The sequence below is a fragment of the Notolabrus celidotus genome, chromosome 1, assembly GCF_009762535.1.
Source record: "Notolabrus celidotus isolate fNotCel1 chromosome 1, fNotCel1.pri, whole genome shotgun sequence".
NCBI classification, from domain to species: domain Eukaryota; kingdom Metazoa; phylum Chordata; class Actinopteri; order Labriformes; family Labridae; genus Notolabrus; species Notolabrus celidotus.
Genome location: NC_048272.1, coordinates 22,209,487 through 22,231,075, shown reverse-complemented (window position 1 = coordinate 22,231,075; position 21,589 = coordinate 22,209,487). Strand labels below are relative to the sequence as shown.

The 21,589-nt window shown below is 41.9% G+C and overlaps 1 protein-coding gene across 1 annotated transcript; it reads left to right on the top strand.

Moving 5' to 3' along the window:
- The first annotated feature begins 541 nt into the window (after positions 1-541).
- On the top strand, positions 542-17,536 carry kctd6a (potassium channel tetramerization domain containing 6a). Its single transcript, XM_034695135.1, has 6 exons — positions 542-674; positions 3,330-3,441; positions 13,157-13,326; positions 13,787-14,039; positions 16,398-16,556; positions 16,658-17,536. Exons 2-6 carry the CDS (start codon positions 3,415-3,417, stop codon positions 16,766-16,768), a joined length of 720 nt encoding a protein of 239 aa, XP_034551026.1. The 5' UTR covers positions 542-674; positions 3,330-3,414; the 3' UTR covers positions 16,769-17,536.
- The last annotated feature ends 4,053 nt before the right edge of the window (positions 17,537-21,589 follow it).

The following is a 21,589-nucleotide window of genomic DNA, read 5'->3' as shown; positions in this document are numbered from 1 at the left end:
CAAATTATTATTTGTGCAAACAAGTTATCAAATGCAAATGTGGCATTGTAAATATTTATTGATTCATTTTTTTACTATTAAACAATTGACTTTTCCTTGTGCATTGTAAAGATACCGATATTATGTTATAATAATTATTTATTTTATTTTATTTTATTTTATTATTGGGAGATCAGCATACAGAAAGAGGTACATCAATGTAATTATCATTTCTACTCTTTTCTTTTTGTCCCTTCTTACACTGCCTTCCCTTTGTAAGAACATATGGAACAATATGTGGACAATTAAGACCTTTATGCATTTCACACAAATCAGAAAAGACAATAACACAGACAAAATAACAAAAATGTTAATATTATTACAGTATTTCAATTTTTTTGTGAGTTTATTACGCTGAAATGTAATTGTGAGAGAACCTATTTTTTGATTATTGTAAGCGTAAACAGGGTGCTAAAAATTGGATTGTTTATACCCAGTCCGTCACGAAATTTAAAAAAGTACCTTATTTTCTTTTTTGATTGTATCTTATTTTGAAAGGTCTCACCGGAAGTGTAGTTCGCTGTTTTCACTCGTCGTTAGTGAAAGTCAAGGACCCAAATGGATGTTAGAGAGGAGCCTTACCTCTCTGTTTATTTTCAATACAACAACAACCAGCAGTGATGGAGCTTTTAAAGGTGAGACTTTCAGAAATATTATAATATTAATCTAACTGACGGTGTGACGTATTATCTGCGCTATGCTAACTATGCTAGGTGCAGATAGATCTGATTAGCTTCATTCAGACAGAAGAGACAATCAAACCTAACATTAAACCCAGCATTAAATCACAGGTAAACATCACCCGAAGGCGTTTTTATCAGGGCTAACAGATCAAACCAGCATTAAACCCAGCATTAAATCACAGGTAAACATCACCTGAAGGCGTTTTTATAAGGGCTAACAGATCAGACCAGCATTAAACCCAGCATTAAATCACAGGTAAACATCACCTGGAGGCGTTTTTTACTTTCGTTTATGCATTAAATTCTAAGCAGAAACATTCCATAATGCAGTTATTTGTTGAATAAATTGATTACTGAAATAGGTCTGCAAGGTTATTGACAAAGTTATGATCACGATTTTTTGATCAATATTGAGATCACGATTTATAACACCAGATTTGTATTAATTTATAAGCAACATTTTTTAATTTTACTTTCTCATTTAAACTGAAACAAGCAATAAATAAGTGCTTTTGAACATACTTTATTATTATTATATTTATCTTTAATTTATTTTTTAACTTTATTTTATTTTTATTTACATTTAATTTATTTTGTATTTATTCTATATTTATTTTGTATTCACATTTATATCTTTCGTATTCCTTCTTTCTATTAATTGAGATCACGATTATTAACACCAAATGTATATTAATATAGGAGCAACATTTTTTAATTCTACTTCCTCATTTACATTTAAAAAAGGAATTATTAAGAGCTTTTGTACATACTTTATTATTAATATATTTTATTTTATTTATCTTCATTCATTTATTTTATTTATTTTATTTTATTTTATTCATCATTTTTCATTATTTATTTATTTTTTATATCTTATTTTATCCCTTAGTTCTATTAATATTTTGATTGTCTTACATGCTTTGTATAAGAGCCGTCTGTCAGTGAATAGTTTTTAACATACTGCTGCTGGTTTAGAATAAAGCTCTTTATGGTTCAGGGCCAAAGTAAATAAATGATTTCATTTAGGGGACCAGACTGCTCAGGTGGTCTGCTTTCCGTCCCCAGACTCAGAACCAAACATGGAGAAGCAGTGTTCAGTTATTATGCTCCAAATATCCAAACCATCTCTAAGATAATATCAGATCTGCTGAAACTCTCTCCTGTTTAGAGCTACTCTTTACTAGATTATTTCAATATTATTTTTATATTCCACGACACTGCACGATAGCTTCTATACTTATATTTCAAACTATCTAATTATTTTTAAACTGGTTTATTTTTCCAGTTTGATTGTCTGACCTCTGTAACAATTCTTTCAATGTCTTTGTGAAGCACTTTGAGTTGCCTTGTTGCCAAAATACTAAATATAAATAACTTTGTCATGCCTTTCCTCACATTCCAGCTCAGGTACAATTTTTTATGAAGCCGGTTATGCTAAAGGGGGCGAAGCTAACTTCCTAGTACAACCAATATCTGGAATCAAGTGACAGACAAAGGTTTTCGCAACTTAGCAGATAATCCTCCTCACTCACTTTCCCGACAGTGAGCTCCTGTTTATTCCTGATTCCATAAAAACAGGTAGTCATAAAGGTTGGAGAAGGCGCACAGAGATAGAATCAATTTGTCACATTTATTCCAGTTGAACTTCCACCGGTCTGTACGTCACATTATACGTCACAGGAGAATCTGATTGGAATCTGATTGGCTATTGCGGCACAATTACTCACTGGAGTCAAAATTTTTCATCACTTACTTTAACTCTCCCTGTCCCATTAAAGTTACTAACCATAGTCCTTTCTGGAGTCCCTGAGCTCACTTGTCTTGTAGGTTCCTCTGGATCTCTGCTGCTGTGGACGTGTCAGACTCCAGCTGCTACAACAACTACTATCCATCTCCCCACTATCATCTCTCTCTCTCTTCATCTCCCTCTATCCCTCTCTCCAACACGGTCTCAGCAGATGTGTGTCTAACATGAGTCTGGTCCTGCTGGAGGTTTCTGCCTGTTAAAGGAAGTTTGTCCTTGCCACTGTAACTTGCTAAATACTGCAAAGTGCTTTGCTCATGGTGGATTAAGATGAGATCAGACTGAGTAGGGTTGGAGTTTCTTAAAATGACATACATTATGTCGTGGAGTTCTGGTTCTGTGGATGGTTTCTCAGTACAGGGGCAGAGCTCATACAACCCCACTTTAAAAAAAACTTCTATCCCTTTAAATCTGCTTATACCAGCTGATCTGTGATTGGCTCGTTTCAGGTCCACAGTGGCTTTCTAACACGCTGGTTTAAAACTCACATTAACATTTAATTTTAGAGTTACTCAGAGATCTCCAGACAACTCGGCCTAGTCTGATTGTTGATGCAGGACTAGTTGATTAAACTTCTCTGTGAGCTTCATTCATCCTCAGCCCGGAGGTTCATTCATGCTTTTAAATCTGCTGCTCCTGAAAGGTCCACGGCTCCACATCCTGGTTCTCAGCCACAGTTTATGGACACATCAGGGACGCCAGGCTAATCAGCCACATGATGTCTGGGTTGTGGCAACGCAGCATCAGCTGGCTGCCTATCTCCATGGCAACCGCCTCACAAGCTGTTCGTCCTCTTGTTGCAGGTGTGGAAATAGAAATGATCTACTCAGCTGTCTGACCCTGAAGAGAACCAACGCAGACAGACGGCCGGACGCCCCAGAGCTGCTGATGGAGAATGGAGACCTGGGTCACATGGTGTGTGTGTGTGTGTGTGTGTGTGTGTGTGTGTGTGTGTGTGTGTGTGTGTGTGTGTGTGTGTGTGTGTGTGTATGTGTGTGTGTGTGTGTATGTGTGTGTGTGTGTCTGTGTCTGTGTCTGTGCATGCATGCGTGCATACGTGTTTGGGTGGCTGTGTGTGTGGCTGTGTGTGTGCATGTATAGCCTTTGCAGCTGTATTGAATTATAGCACATGCTTGCTGCATGCCTGGGTGTGGCTTTATCAGGACATTTCAGTGGGTCAGATTTTTTGTATTGAGGCAACGTAATCCTGCATTCTTTCTGAAGGCCAGCAGGGGGCGACTCCAATGATCACATAGAGAATTTTTCAGAAGTTTAATTTGATGGTTGATTTATTATCTTATCATTTTTTCCTAACGAATGCATGAAACACAACTATTTTCAAATCTTCCTTAAAACAATATGAGATTGATTATATTAAAGGTACAGTATGTAGTTTTCACGCCATTTAACAGAACAGACTTGGTCAAAATGGAACACTATTCCTAAGTATGTTTAAAATGGTGTATAATCACCAAGCGACAACCTCCGGTCTAAAAATATGAGTCCAATGCGGAGGTGCTAGAAACTGCAGTTTCTTGAGTGTCCACTTGAGGCTGGCTCCGGAAGTATCGGAAACCACATACACAACAATTCAAAGAAGACGATCTTTACAGCAGAAATAAACATGTTTACAGCCTGGTACAAAAACCGAGTGTAGTCAGCAGGGTTCCCACGCGTCCTGGAAAACCTGGAAAACAGTTGACCAGTTTTCCAGTACTGGAAAACACCTGTAAAATGGGAGAAAAAGTAAAATGTCCTGGAAAATCACATATAGTCCTGGAAAATTATTCCAACATGGCTGCGTTTGACCTGACCCTATTAACAAAACACATCCCCATGCATTGAAAGTTGAGTGCACACTGTGCTGGAAAAGACAGCAACACTGCACAACTTTTTTCACATCTTTTCTGCTTCACTTCATAATCATGCATTCACAGAAAACGGGGGTATATTGTTTATGTTTTATGGTACATTAACCTTGCAGAGTGCTCTTTTGATTCAAAGAGTCTTATATTTAAGTTATAGTGTGACCAGTGGAGTCGGGCAGAGAGCTTGGGGGTCTGTGCCTCACAACTTTCTCTGCAGGCTGAGAGCTCAATTACCGTACTCTAGCTCAGTTGTTCTCAAAGTGGGGTCCTGGGACTCCTGGGGTCCGCGAACCATAGCATGGGGGTCCGTGAAATAATTTGAATACATTTCAAATAAATTGTCAAATTGTGCTGTCATTACCAAACAGCATATACACCATTGTTATGATACCATTTGGTGGCTGAAGGGATATGTGAGTCTTGCTACTGTTAATTTTCTGAAAGCGTTTAAGATCAATTACTTGAAAAGTATAAATGCTGTCATGTTGAGTCCACAAGGAATGAAATGACCCTCTGTTTTAAAGTATACAAGTGGTATTTACTTGATTCAAATTGAAGTGTTATCTGTTTATCACTATGGTACAGGTCTGAAGTATTTACATTGATACGTTTTACAATACAAATAGTTCCAAGGGCAACTAAGAGTGCAAATGGTAGTAAGCATGTGCTTTAGTGATGGGAAGTTCGGCTCTTTTCAGAGAGCCGGCTCTTTTGACTCAGCTCCCAAAGAAGAGCCGGCTCTTTCGACTCCCGAACGGCTCTTAATTTCGGATTCTTTTGTAGCCGTATATTTTACCTTAACTTTGCAAAAACTAATGGTTTGTGTTGAAAACCCTTTAACGTACCGTGTTTTTATGAGCAGCCTTATAATTGCCCAATTTTGTGCATTTATTCTTTTACAAAACCATTCTCACCCTGATCCTAGGGTTAGGGTTAGGGTTAAGGTTAGGATTAGGGTTATGATTAGGGTTAGGATTAGGGTTTACGGTTAGGGTTAGGGTTAGGGTTAGGATTAGGGTTAGGGTTAGGGTTAGGGTTAGGGTTAGGATTAGGGTTAGGGTTAGGATTAGGGTTATGATTAGGGTTAGGGTTAGGATTAGGGTTAGGATTAGGGTAAGGATTAGGGTTAGGATTAGGGTTAGGATTAAGGTTAGGGTTAGGATTAGGGTTAGGATTAGGGTTTGGGTTAGGGTTAGGGTTATGATTAGGGTTAGGGTTATGATTAGGGTTAGGATTAGGGTTAGGGTTAGGTTTAGGGTTAGGGTTAGGATTAGGGTTAGGATTAGGGTTAGGGTTAGGGTTAGGATTAGGGTTAGGGTTAGGGTTAGGATTAGGGTTAGGGTTAGGATTAGGGTTAGGATTAGGGTTTGGGTTAGGGTAAGGATTAGGGTTAGGATTAGGGTTGGGATTAAGGTTAGGGTTAGGATTAGGGTTAGGATTAGGGTTTGGGTTAGGGTTAGGGTTATGATTAGGGTTAGGATTAGGGTTAGGGTTAGGGTTAGGATAAGGGTTAGGGTTAGGATTAGGGTTAGGATTAGGGTTAGGATTAGGGTTAGGGTTAGGGTTAGGATTAGGGTTATGATTATGATTAGGGTTAGGATTAGGGTTAGGGTTATGATTAGGGTTAGGGTTAGGGTTAGGATAAGGGTTAGGATTAGGGTAAGGGTTTGGGTTAGGGTTGGGATTAGGGTTAGGATTAGGATTAAGGTTAGGGTTAGGATTAGGGTTAGGGTTAGGATTAGGGTTTGGGTTAGGGTTAGGGTTAGGGTTAGGATTAGGGTTAGGATTAGGGTTAGGGTTAGGATTAGGGTTAGGGTTATGATTAGGGTTAGGATTAGGGTTAGGGTTAGGATTAGGGTTAGGGTTAGGATTAGGGTTAGGATTAGGGTTAGGGTTAGGGTTATGATTAGGGTTAGGATTAAGGTTAGGGTCAGGATTAGGGTTAGGGTTAGGATTAGGGTTAGGATTAGGGTTAGGATTAAGGTTAGGGTTAGGGTAAGCATTAGGGTTAGGGTTAGGGTTATGATTAGGGTTAGGGTTATGATTAGGGTTAGGGTTATAATTAGGGTTAGGATTAGGGTTAGGTTTAGGATTAGGGTTAGGGTTAGGGTTAGGGTTAGGGTTATGATTAGGGTTATGATTAGGGTTAGGGTTATGATTAGGGTTAGGATTAGGGTTAGGGTTAGGGTTGGGGTTAGGATTAGGGTTAGGATTAGGGTTAGGGTTAGGGTTATGATTAGGGTTAGTGTTAGGATTAGGGTTAGGGTTATGATTAGGGTTAGGGTTATGATTAGGGTTAGCGTTAGGATTAGGGTTAGGATTAAGGTTAGGGTTATGATTAGGGTTATGATTAGGGTAAGGGTTAGGGTTATGATTAGGGTTAGGATTAGGGTTAGGGTTAGGATTAGGGTTAGGGTTAGTATAAGGGTCAGGATTAGGGTTAGGATTAAGGTTAGGGTTAGGATTAGGGTTAGGGTTAGGGTTATGATTAGGGTTAGGGTTATGATTAGGGTTATGATTAGGGTTAGGGTTAGGATTAGGGTTAGGACTAGGGTTAGGATTAGGGTCAGGGTTAGGGGATAGGATTAGGGTTAGGGTTAGGATTAGGGTTAGGGTTAGGATTAGGGTTAGGATTAGGGTTAGGGTTAGGGTTAGGATAAGGGTTAGGATTAGGGTTAGGGTTAGGATTAGGGTTAGGACTAGGGTTAGGATTAGGGTTAAGGTTAGGGTTAGGATGAGGGTTAGGGGATAGGGTTAGGGTTAGGATTAGGGTTAGGGTTATGATTAGGGTTAGCGTTAGGGTTAGGGTTAGCGTTAGGGTTAGGGTTAGAATTAGGGTTAGGGTTATGATTAGGGTTAGCGTTAGGGTTAGGGTTAGGGTTATCATTAGGGTTAGGGTTAGGGTTAGGATGAGGGTTAGGATTAGGGTTAGGGTTTGGGTTAGGGTTAGGGTTATGATTAGGGTTAGGGTTATGATTAGGGTTAGGATTAGGGTTAGGGTTAGGTTTAGGATTAGGGTTAGGGTTAGGATTAGGGTTAGGATTAGGGTTAGGGTTAGGGTTAGGATTAGGGTTAGGGTTAGGGTTAGGATTAGGGTTAGGGTTAGGATTAGGGTTAGGATTAGGGTTTGGGTTAGGGTAAGGATTAGGGTTAGGATTAGGGTTGGGATTAAGGTTAGGGTTAGGATTAGGGTTAGGATTAGGGTTTGGGTTAGGGTTAGGGTTATGATTAGGGTTAGGGTTATGATTAGGGTTAGGATTAGGGTTAGGGTTAGGGTTAGGATAAGGGTTAGGGTTAGGATTAGGGTTAGGATAAGGGTTAGGATTAGGGTTAGGGTTAGGGTTAGGATTAGGGTTATGATTAGGATTAGGGTTAGGATTAGGGTTAGGATTAGGGTTAGGGTTATGATTAGGGTTAGGGTTAGGATTAGGGTTAGGATTAGGGTTAGGATTAGGGTAAGGGTTTGGGTTAGGGTTAGGATTAGGGTTAGGATTAGGATTAAGGTTAGGGTTAGGATTAGGGTTAGGGTTAGGATTAGGGTTTGGGTTAGGGTTAGGGTTATGATTGGGGTTAGGGTTAGGATTAGGGTTAGGATTAGGGTTAGGGTTAGGGTTAGGATTAGGTTTAGGATTAGGGTTAGGGTTATGATTAGGGTTAGGATTAAGGTTAGGGTCAGGATTAGGGTTAGGGTTAGGATTAGGGTTAGGATTAGGGTTAGGATTAAGGTTAGGGTTAGGGTTAGCATTAGGGTTAGGGTTAGGGTTATGATTAGGGTTAGGGTTATGATTAGGGTTAGGGTTATAATTAGGGTTAGGATTAGGGTTAGGGTTAGGTTTAGGATTAGGGTTAGGGTTAGGGTTATGATTAGGGTTATGATTAGGGTTAGGGTTATGATTAGGGTTAGGGTTAGGGTTAGGGTTGGGGTTAGGATTAGGGTTAGGATTAGGGTTAGGGTTATGATTAGGGTTAGTGTTAGGATTAGGGTTAGGATTAGGGTTAGGGTTATGATTAGGGTTAGCGTTAGGATTAGGGTTAGGATTAAGGTTAGGGTTATGATTAGGGTTATGATTAGGGTAAGGGTTAGGGTTATGATTAGGGTTAGGATTAGGGTTAGGGTTAGGATTAGGGTTAGGGTTAGTATTAGGGTCAGGATTAGGGTTAGGATTAAGGTTAGGGTTAGGATTAGGGTTAGGGTTAGGGTTATGATTAGGGTTAGGGTTATGATTAGGGTTATGATTAGGGTTAGGGTTAGGATTAGGGTTAGGACTAGGGTTAGGATTAGGGTCAGGGTTAGGGGATAGGATTAGGGTAGGGTTAGGATTAGGGTTAGGGTTAGGGTTAGGATTAGAGTTAGGGTTAGGGTTAGGATTAGGGTTAGGATTAGGGTTAGGGTTAGGATTAGGGTTAGGACTAGGGTTAGGATTAGGGTTAGGGTTAGGGTTAGGATGAGGGTTAGGGTTAGGGGATAGGATTAGGGTTAGGGTTAGGATTAGGGTTAGGGTTATGATTAGGGTTAGCGTTAGGGTTAGGGTTAGCGTTAGGGTTAGGGTTAGGATTAGGGTTAGGGTTATGATTAGGGTTAGCGTTAGGGTTAGGGTTAGGGTTAGGATTAGGGTTAGGATTAGGGTTAGGATTAGGGTTAGGGTTATGATTAGGGTTAGTGTTAGGATTAGAGTTAGGGTTATGATTAGGGTTAGTGTTAGGATTAGGGTTAGGGTTAGGATTAGGGTTAGGATTAGGGTTAGGATTAAGGTTAGGGTTAGGGTTAGCATTAGGGTTAGGGTTAGGGTTATGATTAGGGTTAGGGTTATGATTAGGGTTAGGGTTATAATTAGGGTTAGGATTAGGGTTAGGGTTAGGTTTAGGATTAGGGTTAGGGTTAGGGTTATGATTAGGGTTATGATTAGGGTTAGGGTTATGATTAGGGTTAGGGTTAGGGTTGGGGTTAGGATTAGGGTTAGGATTAGGGTTAGGGTTATGATTAGGGTTAGTGTTAGGATTAGGGTTAGGGTTAGGATTAGGGTTAGGGTTATGATTAGGGTTAGCGTTAGGATTAGGGTTAGGATTAAGGTTAGGGTTATGATTAGGGTTATGATTAGGGTAAGGGCTAGGGTTATGATTAGGGTTAGGATTAGGGTTAGGGTTAGGATTAGGGTTAGGGTTAGTATTAGGGTCAGGATTAGGGTTAGGATTAAGGTTAGGGTTAGGATTAGGGTTAGGGTTAGGGTTATGATTAGGGTTAGGGTTATGATTAGGGTTATGATTAGGGTTAGGGTTAGGATTAGGGTTAGGACTAGGGTTAGGATTAGGGTCAGGGTTAGGGGATAGGATTAGGGTTAGGGTTAGGATTAGGGTTAGGGTTAGGATTAGGGTTAGGATTAGGGTTAGGGTTAGGGTTAGGATTAGGGTTAGGATTAGGGTTAGGGTTAGGATTAGGGTTAGGACTAGGGTTAGGATTAGGGTTAGGTTTAGGGTTAGGATGAGGGTTAGGGTTAGGGGATAGGATTAGGGTTAGGGTTAGGATTAGGGTTAGGGTTATGATTAGGGTTAGCGTTAGGGTTAGGGTTAGCGTTAGGGTTAGGGTTAGGGTTAGGATTAGGGTTAGGGTTATGATTAGGGTTAGCGTTAGGGTTAGGGTTAGGGTTAGGATTAGGGTTAGGATTAGGGTTAGGATTAGGGTTAGGGTTATGATTAGGGTTAGTGTTAGGATTAGGGTTAGGGTTATGATTAGGGTTAGTGTTAGGATTAGGGTTAGGGTTAGGATTAGGGTTAGGGTTATGATTAGGGTTAGCGTTAGGATTAGGGTTAGGATTAAGGTTAGGGTTATGATTAGGGTTATGATTAGGGTAAGGTTTAGGGTTATGATTAGGGTAAGGATTAGGGTTAGGGTTAGGATTAGGGTTAGGGTTAGTATTAGGGTCAGGATTAGGGTTAGGATTAAGGTTAGGGTTAGGATTAGGGTTAGGGTGAGGGTTAGGGTTATGATTAGGGTTATGGTTATGATTAGGGTTATGATTAGGGTTAGGGTTAGGATTAGGGTTAGGACTAGGGTTAGGATTAGGGTCAGGGTTAGGGGATAGGATTAGGGTTAGGGTTAGGATTAGGGTTAGGGTTAGGATTAGGGTTAGGATTAGGGTTAGGGTTAGGGTTAGGATTAGGGTTAGGATTAGGGTTAGGGTTAGGATTAGGGTTAGGACTAGGGTTAGGATTAGGGTTAGGGTTAGGATGAGGGTTAGGATTAGGGTTAGGGTTAGGGTTAGGATTAGGGTTAGGGTTAGGGTTAGGGTTAGGGTTAGTGTTACAATTAGGGTTAGGATTAGGGTTAGGGTTAGGATTAGGGTTAGGGTTAGGGTGAGGGTTAGGATTAGGGTTAGGGTTAGGATTAGGGTTAGGGTTAGGATTAGGGTTAGGATTAGGGTTAGGGTTAGGATTAGGATTAGGGTTAGGGTTAGGATTAGGATTAGGGTTAGGATTAGGGTTAGGATTAGGGTTAGGGTGAGGGTTAGGATTAGGGTTAGGGTTAGGATTAGGGTTAGGGTTAGGGGTAGAACCAGAACTAAACTTAAGCAAACAGAACTGGAACCAAACTCATGCAAACAGAACCGGAACCAGAACCATACCAGAACCAGAAGCAAACCCAAGCAAACCCAACCAGAACCAAACCAGACCTGAACCAGAACCGACCAGAACCGAACCAGAACCATACCAGAACAGAATCAGAACCGAACCAAAACCGTACTAGAACCGTACCAGAACCTTACCAGAACCTTACCAGAACCGAATCGAACCAGAACCATACCAGAACCGAACCAAAACTTTACCAGAACCTTACCAGAACCGTACCAGAACCGAACCAGAACCGACCCAGAACCATACCAGAATCGTACCAGAACCGAACCGAACCAGAACCGTACCAGAACCTTACCAGAACCGTACCAGAACTGAACCAGAACCGAACCAGAACCATACCAGAACCGAACCGAACCAGAACCGAACTCAAGCAAACAGAACCAGCACCAATCTCCAGCAAACAGAACAAGAACCAGCACCAAACTCAAGCAAACAGAACCAGAACCAAACTCAAGTAAACAGAAACAGAACCAACTATAGCAAACAGAACCAGAACCAAACTGGAGGAAACAGAACCAGAACCAAACTTGAGCAAACAGAACCAGAACTAAACTCAAGCAAACATTATTAATGTCCTCAGGTTGGCATTAAGAAATATCTGATGCGTCAGCTTGGATGGGCTGATCCGATTTCTCCTCTCAGTGAGTATTTGCCCGGTCTTCAAGAAGACTCTCTGAAGGAACAGATGTAGCCAGGATACACAGCCTCCCCTCCATCACCTGAATCCTATATCCTCACATGTGATTGGCCGTATGGCCGACATGCTGACCAATCAAAACATAGTTCTGCTGTGAGCAGAGCTGGGGCTGAGCACTGTGAGAGCTAAGCAGCGAAAGGAAAAAACTGGGAGCCGGCTCTTCTGATTCACTATAAAGCATCGGCTCTCAGAGCCACAGCTTTTGATCATGACACATCACTAATGTGCTTAATCTGTGTTACAATTATGAAGAGGCCATGGACAATTTTCTCCCTGGCTCCAAAAAGTTTGAGAACCCCTGCTCTAGCTAGTAGGAGTGCAAACTCCCGATAGTGAAAACAAACGGAACAAAAAGAGCGACACAGCTGCACAGAAACTCCACGTTGTAGACATCCCTGATCATAATAGACATCGCCACGCAGGAAGACAGTTTACATTTTTTTTAAACCTCTGAGAGATCTTCAAATACAGAGTGCGTCTTTACACGGGTGCGATTTTTTCAGAGTTTACGGTATCTCAAAAGAAAAAAATGTGACATTTGCTTTGTTTTATATCGACCACTTAGCAGTATGAATGTCATGATTAAGCAGGTATATTTTGAGTTTGAGTTGAGTTGAGAAACATTTGTGGCCATTTTTGTCATTCAGATCTATTTAGGTCATTATTGCACTGATCCTCTGATCATTATTATTATTTAATTATTTCAGTAAGGCAGCTTCCTGATTCCTTTGCAGGCTCTTTTGTTTTTTTCTTAGCTCATTTTATATTTTTTGAGAAAAGAGAAAGCTGAGATGTTGCCCATCATTGTTACTTGGTTGCACTAATAAAGTGAAGTGCTGTACATCTGTGGTTGCATCTATTATCAATTTGCCATAATTTTTAAGTATGTAAGAGATGATTTCATTGATAGCCATAGACTACATGTCTTTCAATGTAGACTTCCACTGAGAGGAACATATTAGACTATTTAGGAACTAAATTAGGAACTAAATTTAGACGGTCATACCAGCTTGATCATCAATGAAAATGTCCTGGAAATGTCCTGGAAAATGATCTCTGGAAAAGAGTGGGAACCCTGAGTCAGGATAGCTCATTTCTCGATTGGCACACACTGTACGGGGGGTGAATTATTTTACAACTTGTTGTTTTCAAAGATATTAAGATTGCAAGTTTCCATTATGAGAGGCGCAGCTGACTTGATTGCCAGGCAGGAACACTGTAGCTGTTAACTAGGAGGTTCAAAGCCCGCCTCCTTACCTCACACTCACTCGACAGCAGTTATGTTGAGTTCAGCATTTCCAATGTGGCTCCCGCCAACGATCGGCTTCAAAACAGCGCTTTAGAAACAGATGGGTGACGTCACAGATTCTACGTCCATTATTTATACAGTCTATGGTCCAGGGTTGTGTATGACTGCTGTTTCTTCTCTGTCCAGATGGGGGAGCCAGTGAGTCTGAATGTGGGCGGCTGTGTGTACAGCACGTCTCTGTCCACGCTGAAGCGTTACCCAGACTCGATGCTAGGAGCCATGTTTGGAGGAGACTTCCCTACCGTCAGGGACGCACGTGGGAACTACTTCATCGACCGAGACGGACCGCTGTTCCGGTGAGTGTGTTTGTGTTTTTCTGAACCTAACCAAGTTGTGTTGGGGCCCTAACCCAACTTTAACCATTACAAATCGTAACATGTTTCTGTTTAATGAGGTTTGTGAAGGGTTTGAGATTCAGGTTAAAATAAATGCTTATGTATGTTTCACAAAGGACACTATTAGCACAGTAAAACCAGCCATTCACAGTAAAGGTAGACAGGGATTAGTTGGAGTTCTGTTGTGGGGGGAAACTGGCCAGCTTGAGCCAAGATGAAGTTGTCATGTTAGATATTATGGAAATACTGACGGACACATTCCTGATGATCATTTGCACGGGCCAACATTAAAGAGATGTGAATCAGCTCAGAAATTAGAGCTGAGGTGCAGCAGGTGTCTATCTCCTGACCTGACTGTCTCTGACCGCTTAGCGTCTCCCAGTAGTCTGGATTGATCTGGTCTTTGTTTCTGCTGTCTCAGCTACATCCTCAACTTCCTGAGGACGTCGGAGCTCACGCTGCCGTGTGACTTTAAGGAAACCGAGCTGCTCAGGAAGGAAGCTGACTTCTATCAGATCGAGCCCCTGATCCAGTGCCTGGGGGACCCCAAACCCCTGCTACCCTATCCCACAGACACCTACGAGGAGGTAGTGGAGCTGTCCAGCACCAGGAAACTGTCCAAGTACTCCAACCCTGTCGCCGTTATCATCACTCAACTCACCATCACCACCAAGGTCAGTGCCAACAGGGTGTCCTGGGTTATCTTTAGTCCTCTCGAGCCAGTCCTACACATGGAGATGTATTTCAGGCATTAAAAAAGTGTTCACAAAAAAACAGGATGTACAGTGTCCGTATTCAGTCAGGGAGAAGGACTGTATATAATTTATTAATACTGTGATTGAACGAGCAGAGATTGTAACAACACGGCACAATGTTGAGACCGGTAAGTCATAAAGGTCCTTAAATTTGGAGGAGTGAGGAAGGGACCACTGGCCCTGCGATCCCCTTTCAGGGCCCAGCAGAGTCCCCTCGTCTGCTGCATCCAAGAGAGCGGAGAAACTTTGTAGTCCAAGTTCTAACTCAACTTGTAGCTCACAACTCGAGAGGGAGTTGGCACATTCTCGAAGTATCAAGTTGCAGACAGCTCTCTAACCCTGACTCTTGTGCAGAGCGTAGTCCATGATCAGGTTCTGTGAGTTGTCCTCTCCTCAGGCGATCAGATCCTGGAGACACGGCTGGTGGAATGATCCTCTACTGAGCCGCGGTCCATCTTTTTATAGAGGAGTAACAACTCAGTGCAGTACAGTGCTCCAGAACTTTCTGCAGTTCCTCTATTTTGCAAATGGGGTGATCGCCTACGCCCCTCTTAACTTCTCCCTTTGTCTCCAGCCTTTGAACCAGCTTCCTTCATTCTAGCCTGCCATTATTCCAGGTTCCCTTTTAGTAATTTTACTGGGTTGTTACAACCCAGATAATTAGGGTAGGGTTGTCTAAACTCAGACTTTTCCTGGCTTCCAACTTCCACCGATTTTCCGCCAGGCTTCATCCATGGAGCCAGAACTCATCGATTAAAAGAGGATCGTAGCATGGGAGCTGGTCCACCAACTACATCTGTTACTCCCTACACAGCATCACCAGCAGCAGGTTGAGGGCACCCACCCTCTCTCTCGGTGTATCGGATTTAAGCACAGCTTGCTCTGGCAACGCAGTTAAACCAACTTCCACCAGCTTATTTTTATCAGAGCTTTAAAGCTAGGGTTGGTAGTCTCGGAAAACCAGCATGAGTTTGAATGTAGCTATTCCTCATGACTCCGTCTAACCCCTCCCCTCCTCCCTCGGAGCTCCTCCAAAACGACGCCCCCCCCCCCCCCCCCCCCCCCCCCTCACATGCAGGAGCGCCGCTGATTCTCGACCATATGATCGTGACTGATTCAAAACCGGTCCTCACCAAAACATTATCATAGTGAAAGTTAAAAACACAAACAAACATGGCTGCTGTTAGTACTCACAACTATCACTCTAGCATTATCCAGTTGTACCAGTGACACGATATCAGGAGAAAAGTTATAACACATATAATACTGTAACAGCTCTACTGTTTGTTAAACGTGTTCAGTGTAGATGTTCTTAATTCCTACAGTGTTGACGGTCAGTGAAAGCATCAGGAGAGGTGTAGAGTGTGCGAGTGGGAGAGAGGAGAGGAGAAGTTTTTCATTCATTCAAACATTGATTGTTGCTTTGTTGGTTGGCGTGATCACGGCCGACAGTGACCGGTTATTAAAGCTCAACGTGTTCACGAATCGGCTCGTCATCACTACAGCGTCCGGACGGACGCTACATTACATATATGTTTTCTGTAGGACTTACTGAACGTCATTAATTATTCTGCTTGTTGGTGAGAGCTTTTTAGACTCTGATCCGGACTACAGTCCTGAGCAAAGCACCTCATCACGTCAGAGGGGACAGGCCCGAGGACGAGCGAGAGGGGCAGTAAATAGAGTCAGGGGAAGTAGAGGCAGGAGACAGGACTCGGAGGAGTGCACGCCGGGGAAATGTACGCGCAGGAGGAGGGCAGAACGGCTGGACCGGATTTGATTGGTTTAAAATTTGGGGACCCAGAAAACGGTGATTGGTTGGTGTTTTCCCAGGTTTACTCCGGCTGTAGATAGCAGTTTTTTTTCATTCTTTTTTAGGAACACATCATGTAATGATTGCCATCAGGACATAAAGATCATTTTAACCAGTATTACAAAAAGTGTATCTAAATCTGATTACCAACCCCAGCTTTAAGATTGTTCCTAAGTATTGGTTTAATAAATGTGGCAGTGGTCAACCTGACCTTATGAGGCATTAAACAGGAAGTGTTCTAAATCAAACGTAGACAATTTCAAGGTGTGCTTAGTGAGTTAACCAAATTTAGCTGCAAGCACACACACACTCCTACATCTCTTGCTTTCCTTTCTTGCAATAATTGCAGTATGATCATCTGCTGCTCAACATTTAACAGCTCCAACCAGATGAGACGCTAATGCCAAATGTAATCAAATGCTTGTTTACAGTAGTTGTCCAATGTCTCTCCCTCCTATTCTTAGATCAAAGGGATGTTGGAGTCCATCTCCAGCAGTTTCACAAAGTGGAACAAACACATGATGGACACCAGAGACTACCAGGTGTCTTTCACCTTCGGACCATGTGACCACCAACAGGAAGTCAGCCTGCGTGTCCACCTGCTCGACTTTATCTCCAAAGCTGTACGTTGCTTTTCACTCCTGATAAAAATCTCATGTAGAAATGATATGAAATATAAACTTTAGCTATGATGTTTGTAATTAGACATTTCATTATTTTCCAGGGTTACACGATACGCAACACACGTGTTCACCACATGAGCGAGCGGGCCAATGAAAACACAGTGGAGCATCACTGGACGTTCTGCAGACGGACTCACAAAGTCTATGACTGATGGATGAACTCATGAGTGGACTCAGTGACGGACAGAAGATGTCATCAGAGACATGAAGAGACTGTTTGTTTTCTTGTTTATGTTTACTCTGATGTGTTGTTTTTGATCTAAAGCACGATGTGAGGTTACTTAAAGGCATTTTATTATTTACATGTGATGTGTTATCAGATACAACCCTTACTCTAACATCTGTACAATGTGGCTTAAAGTATGTGGACAACTCTTTTAATGTTTAAAGCTCCTTTAAGGAGATTTCAGCTGGTAATAAGACAGTCTTAGGACTGAAAGGGTGAAAATCCCCTCAGACGGGTTCACTAAAATTCAGAATCCAAGCCTAAAACCAGAAGAATTAATTATGTTTCAGTAGCTGATCAACGCCCATGGCTTTGCTATTTGCTATTTTTTTTATAACTCATTAGTTTGGAAGATACAAAGGTAACAAGTGTTGCATAGTTAGAGGCTGACTGACAGGCGGGCACGCTGTAGCTGTAAGTGAGGAGGTTAAAAGTCTGCCTCAACTCCACCTCTTTGCTTCATGTTAGGTGGAGTCAGTATTTCCAATATGGCGACAACCTTCAAAACTCAGTTTCAGAAACCAATGGGTGACGTCATTGAGACTACCTCCAAGTATTATACCGTCAATGGTAACATCATGATTCCTTAAAGGGGTGGTGTTTGGAAGAAATCCACATACTTTTGGCCTCTTGTTGTATGGTACATTCGAGATGTGTGTCTTATCAGTAGTATTATAAATCTGTATTACATTAATTCATCTTGACTGTGATTAAATTAATCTAAAAAACTTCAGTATAACTTAACTTAAGATTTATTTCATGCCATACAGCTGCTTTGTTGGCCTTTTGCTTTTAAAGGAAATGACTGATGAAGAAAGACAGGAAACAGGGGGATGACATGTTCCAAATGGTCACAGGTTGGGATTACCGGAGACCAATACTTGAAGGGCTTTGTGTATATAACACCTGCTCTACCAACTGAGCTGACCAATGCTCCAAACTGGTATACCATTTCAGTTACACGATAACAAGAACTGCAGAAACTAATTTCCCTTGATAACTAATTCTGAGCTCTCACAGCCTGATTATGGATGACAGACACCTGGGCGGAGCTACGATTTTACAAAGAGCTTAAAGTAGTGGAGCACATTGGCTGATAACTCAACAAGGTGATTTAGCTTTCGTGCACCAAATCATGTCGGGACCAGTAATCAAGGGTACGACCAGGGACTGTAGCCTCTGTAAGATAAGATAAGATAGTCCTTTATTCATCCCACAACGGGGAAATTCAAGTGTCACAGCAGCAAAGTAGACAGTGCAAAAAAATATAAAGCAAACAAGAGCCTATAAAATATAAATTATTAAAATGTTATTAGCAATTAAAATTAAAGAAGTAAAAAAAAAGCATTTCTTACAACATATATATATATATTATTGGTTATAGAGTCTGACCACTGCAGGAAGAAAAGACCTGCGGTATCTCTCCGTGAGACACCGCGGGTGAAGAAGTTTGTCACTGAACGAGCTTCCCAGTGTTGTTATGGTCTCCTGGAGGGGGTGTGACGTGTTGTCCATCAGAGAAGATAGCTTTGCTATCATCCTCCTGTCAGCCACCACCACCACAGGGTCCAGCAGGCAGCCCAGGACAGAGCTGGACTTCTTCACCAGTCTGTTCAGCTTCTTCCTGTCAGCAGCAGAGATGCTACTTCCCCAGCAGACCACTCCAAAGAAGATGGCTGATGCCACCACAGAGTCAAAAAAGGACTTCAGAAGAGCCCCCTCCACACCAAACGCGTTAACATCACACCTTACACTGGCAGTATGAAAAGGTCATTGCAGAGATGAGATGGGATCACTGTGCGCCAGCAGACTAAGTGTATGACAGTGTGTGTCCATGGAGTTCCCCTTGGATGTTTACCTTTCACACTTCAGGTTTGTTATGTCAGCTGTGTTCTCCCCTTCAGCAGCTAACACAGTGTATTTTGATAAACACATGGTGTGGACCATTGGTGATGTCATGCAATACAAAATGAATGGGGGCCAAAAACTTACTTTGAAGACCAATTCCATTCAAGTTTTCTGATTTGTCTTCTGAAAATTTAAGAAAGTAGGTAAAACGGTAGCATTCAGCACTTAAGGCCAAATTCCACTGGATCCATGTCCAGTCCATCTCCAATTCCTTAAAGCACAGGATCTGATAGGTTTCTATTCCAATCTGAACCCTGCAGGTCAGAGCCCTCCGGATCAGAAACACAAGACTTCAATTTTTGCCGGATGCCGGAGCATGACGCATCTCAACAGAGCAGATGGAGCAGGACAGGAAGTCAGGCACCAAAATAAAATGAAAACAGCTGGTTCATTTTCAGAATAAAACACTGTGTTATCACCAGATCGTATTTCACTTAACTACAACAACAAACCGTCATGATGAGCGGAGCCAGGCCTGGAGTCAACAGGTCAGAGGTTTTCAGAGGACCACAAAGACAACATGGAGGAGGAGAATCCTTCATTCAGTAATTACAGCGGTAAAACCATGATCTGACCAGGAGGGTTTGAAATGTGCCACAGAAATTAAAGGGATCATGTTGAAGTTTTAAAGGGATCATGTTGTTGTAGCAGCAGGACTCCTGGCAGAAATAATGGGAAAAAAGTTTACTATTACAGAAATACAACACAGTCATCCACGAAGAAAGATCGCAAACACCTACTTCAGGAGCTTAGCCCTAGCTCAGGCATTAAACCGTGATACTCGTGAACCTATATCATGTTGTTCTGCTTAGTGAATAGTTTGGTGGTGGTTTGATAGTGCCAGCATGAGCTAACCTGTTGTTGTTTGCTCACTACAGATGCTTGTTGGCTGACATTATAGTCAGTATTGCCTTGTTAAGTTTATATGTGTTTTGCTTGATATGCACTGATGGGTGCCTCAAGGAATTGTCGTTTTAATGTATGATTGTCTCATCCATTTAGGCGGAAATTTGGGCAGGTGATGGGAATGCTGGGTGACGATATAAAAATAATTGATTATTACCCTTAGCTGATTTAACGACAAGGCTACAAACCTTCATTGAAGAGCTAAATGTAGGGGTAGAGACAAGTTCAGATTCTTGAAAACAGTTTTAAGTACAGCAAAGTTCTTGTGAAGTATTCGTATGTGTTACTTCCCACATTTGGCCAGTAGCAACAGATTGGTCCAAAACTTTAAACACAGCCTTATCCTGCAAAGAAATTCAGAATTAATATTTCAAAATTACAGGTGTTAATTTAAAGGTGACATATCACGCTTTTTTCATCAAAATACATTGGTCTAAGAGGTCCCCAAAACATGTCTTTAAAGTTTATGCTCAAAAAAACACTTTGAAATCAGATTTTGGCATGCCTGAAAAACCCTCTTCTTCAGCCCTGCTCAGAACGGTCGGTTTTCTCTCTGACCATGCCCCCTCAGGAAGTGGATATCCCCTCGGCTCTCCAGCACGTTGATCTAATGTTTACACATTGGCTGAATATACACGGCTACTCACAGACCTGCATTACCTCAACCCTCTAAATCTGATCCAGAATCTGATCCTGACGGAGAGGCGCCTGCAGCAGGACCTTTCTGAACGATTGATCACAGATTTTGTGTTTCTTGTTGTTTTATTTGTCAGTATGTCGACGTGTGTCTTGGTACACAACGACAAACATGTAGCTATGTGGCTATGCTAACTAGCGCTAGCACTTTTCCATGAAAAATAAAAATCATCCACTAGATCTTCAAATCTGCAGACGTGGGGAGTAAAACCAACTTCTGTGTTTATTAAGACAGCCTACAACTAGCATGCCTCCCTCCTAAGCTCCTTGTTAGCACACATGTGTGCAGGGAATGAAAAACGGAGGAAGGGTTCAGTATTATTTTATGCAGTCTATGGGCTGATCAAGCTCCGAGCTCTGACCTCTGTGACAGACCGGATATTGTTGTGACGTAACAAAAACACGGAAGTCTGAAACGGCTCGTTTCACACACATTTACAGAAAGGTGGAGAAATCAAAACAGGGGCAGAATGGATTTTTTTCATTCTTGGGGGGTTTTTAGACATGCCAGGGAAACATATTTTAGGTAGAGAACCAATAAAAAGTCGATTTTGCATGATATGTCACCTTTAATATTTTCAAAAATAATATTGATCTGCCATTACAGCATATTGATTAGCATTTTGATCAATGAAATTCTTTCTCTCAGTTAAATTTGCTTCTGTGGGGCGCTGGTGGCCTAGCGATCTAAGCACCCCACCATAGACGGTATAAAATATGGACGTAGTATCCGTTACGTCACCCATCTGTTTTCTGAAGAGCTGTTTCAGGCCAATCGTCGGTGGCAGCCATATTGCTGCGGTGGAGCCAGTGTGACATAAAGAGGCGGGGTTTGAGCCTCCTAGCCAACAGCTAGTGTCCCCACAGTCAGTTGTGCCTCTCATTGGAAGACTTGTAATCTCAATACCTTTGAAATTGCTGCGTTAGAAAAAATTCCCCCCCTACAGTGTGTGCCGATCGAGAAATGAGCTATCCAGACTACACTCGTCTTTTTTACCAGGCTGTAAACTTGTTTATTTCTACTGTAAAGATCGGCTTTTTCCCATTCATGTGTATGTGACTTCCGGTACTTCTGGAGCCAGCCTCAAGTGGATCCTCGATGAACTGTTGTTTTTAGCACTTCCGCATTGGACTTGGATATTTTTGGAATGGAGGTTGCCGCTTGCACCCCACGTATAGAGGTTATGGTCCTCGTTGTAGAGGTCGCTAGTTCGACTCCCGGCCTGTCAACCATTTG

Coding starts and splice junctions, on each gene's coding strand:
- kctd6a (XM_034695135.1), top strand. CDS start 3,415: ATGGAGAATGGAGACCTGGGTCACATG. Junction 13,327..13,786: donor CGAGACGGACCGCTGTTCCG/GTGAGTGTGTTT, acceptor CTGCTGTCTCAG/CTACATCCTCAACTTCCTGA. Junction 16,557..16,657: donor TCGACTTTATCTCCAAAGCT/GTACGTTGCTTT, acceptor ATTATTTTCCAG/GGTTACACGATACGCAACAC.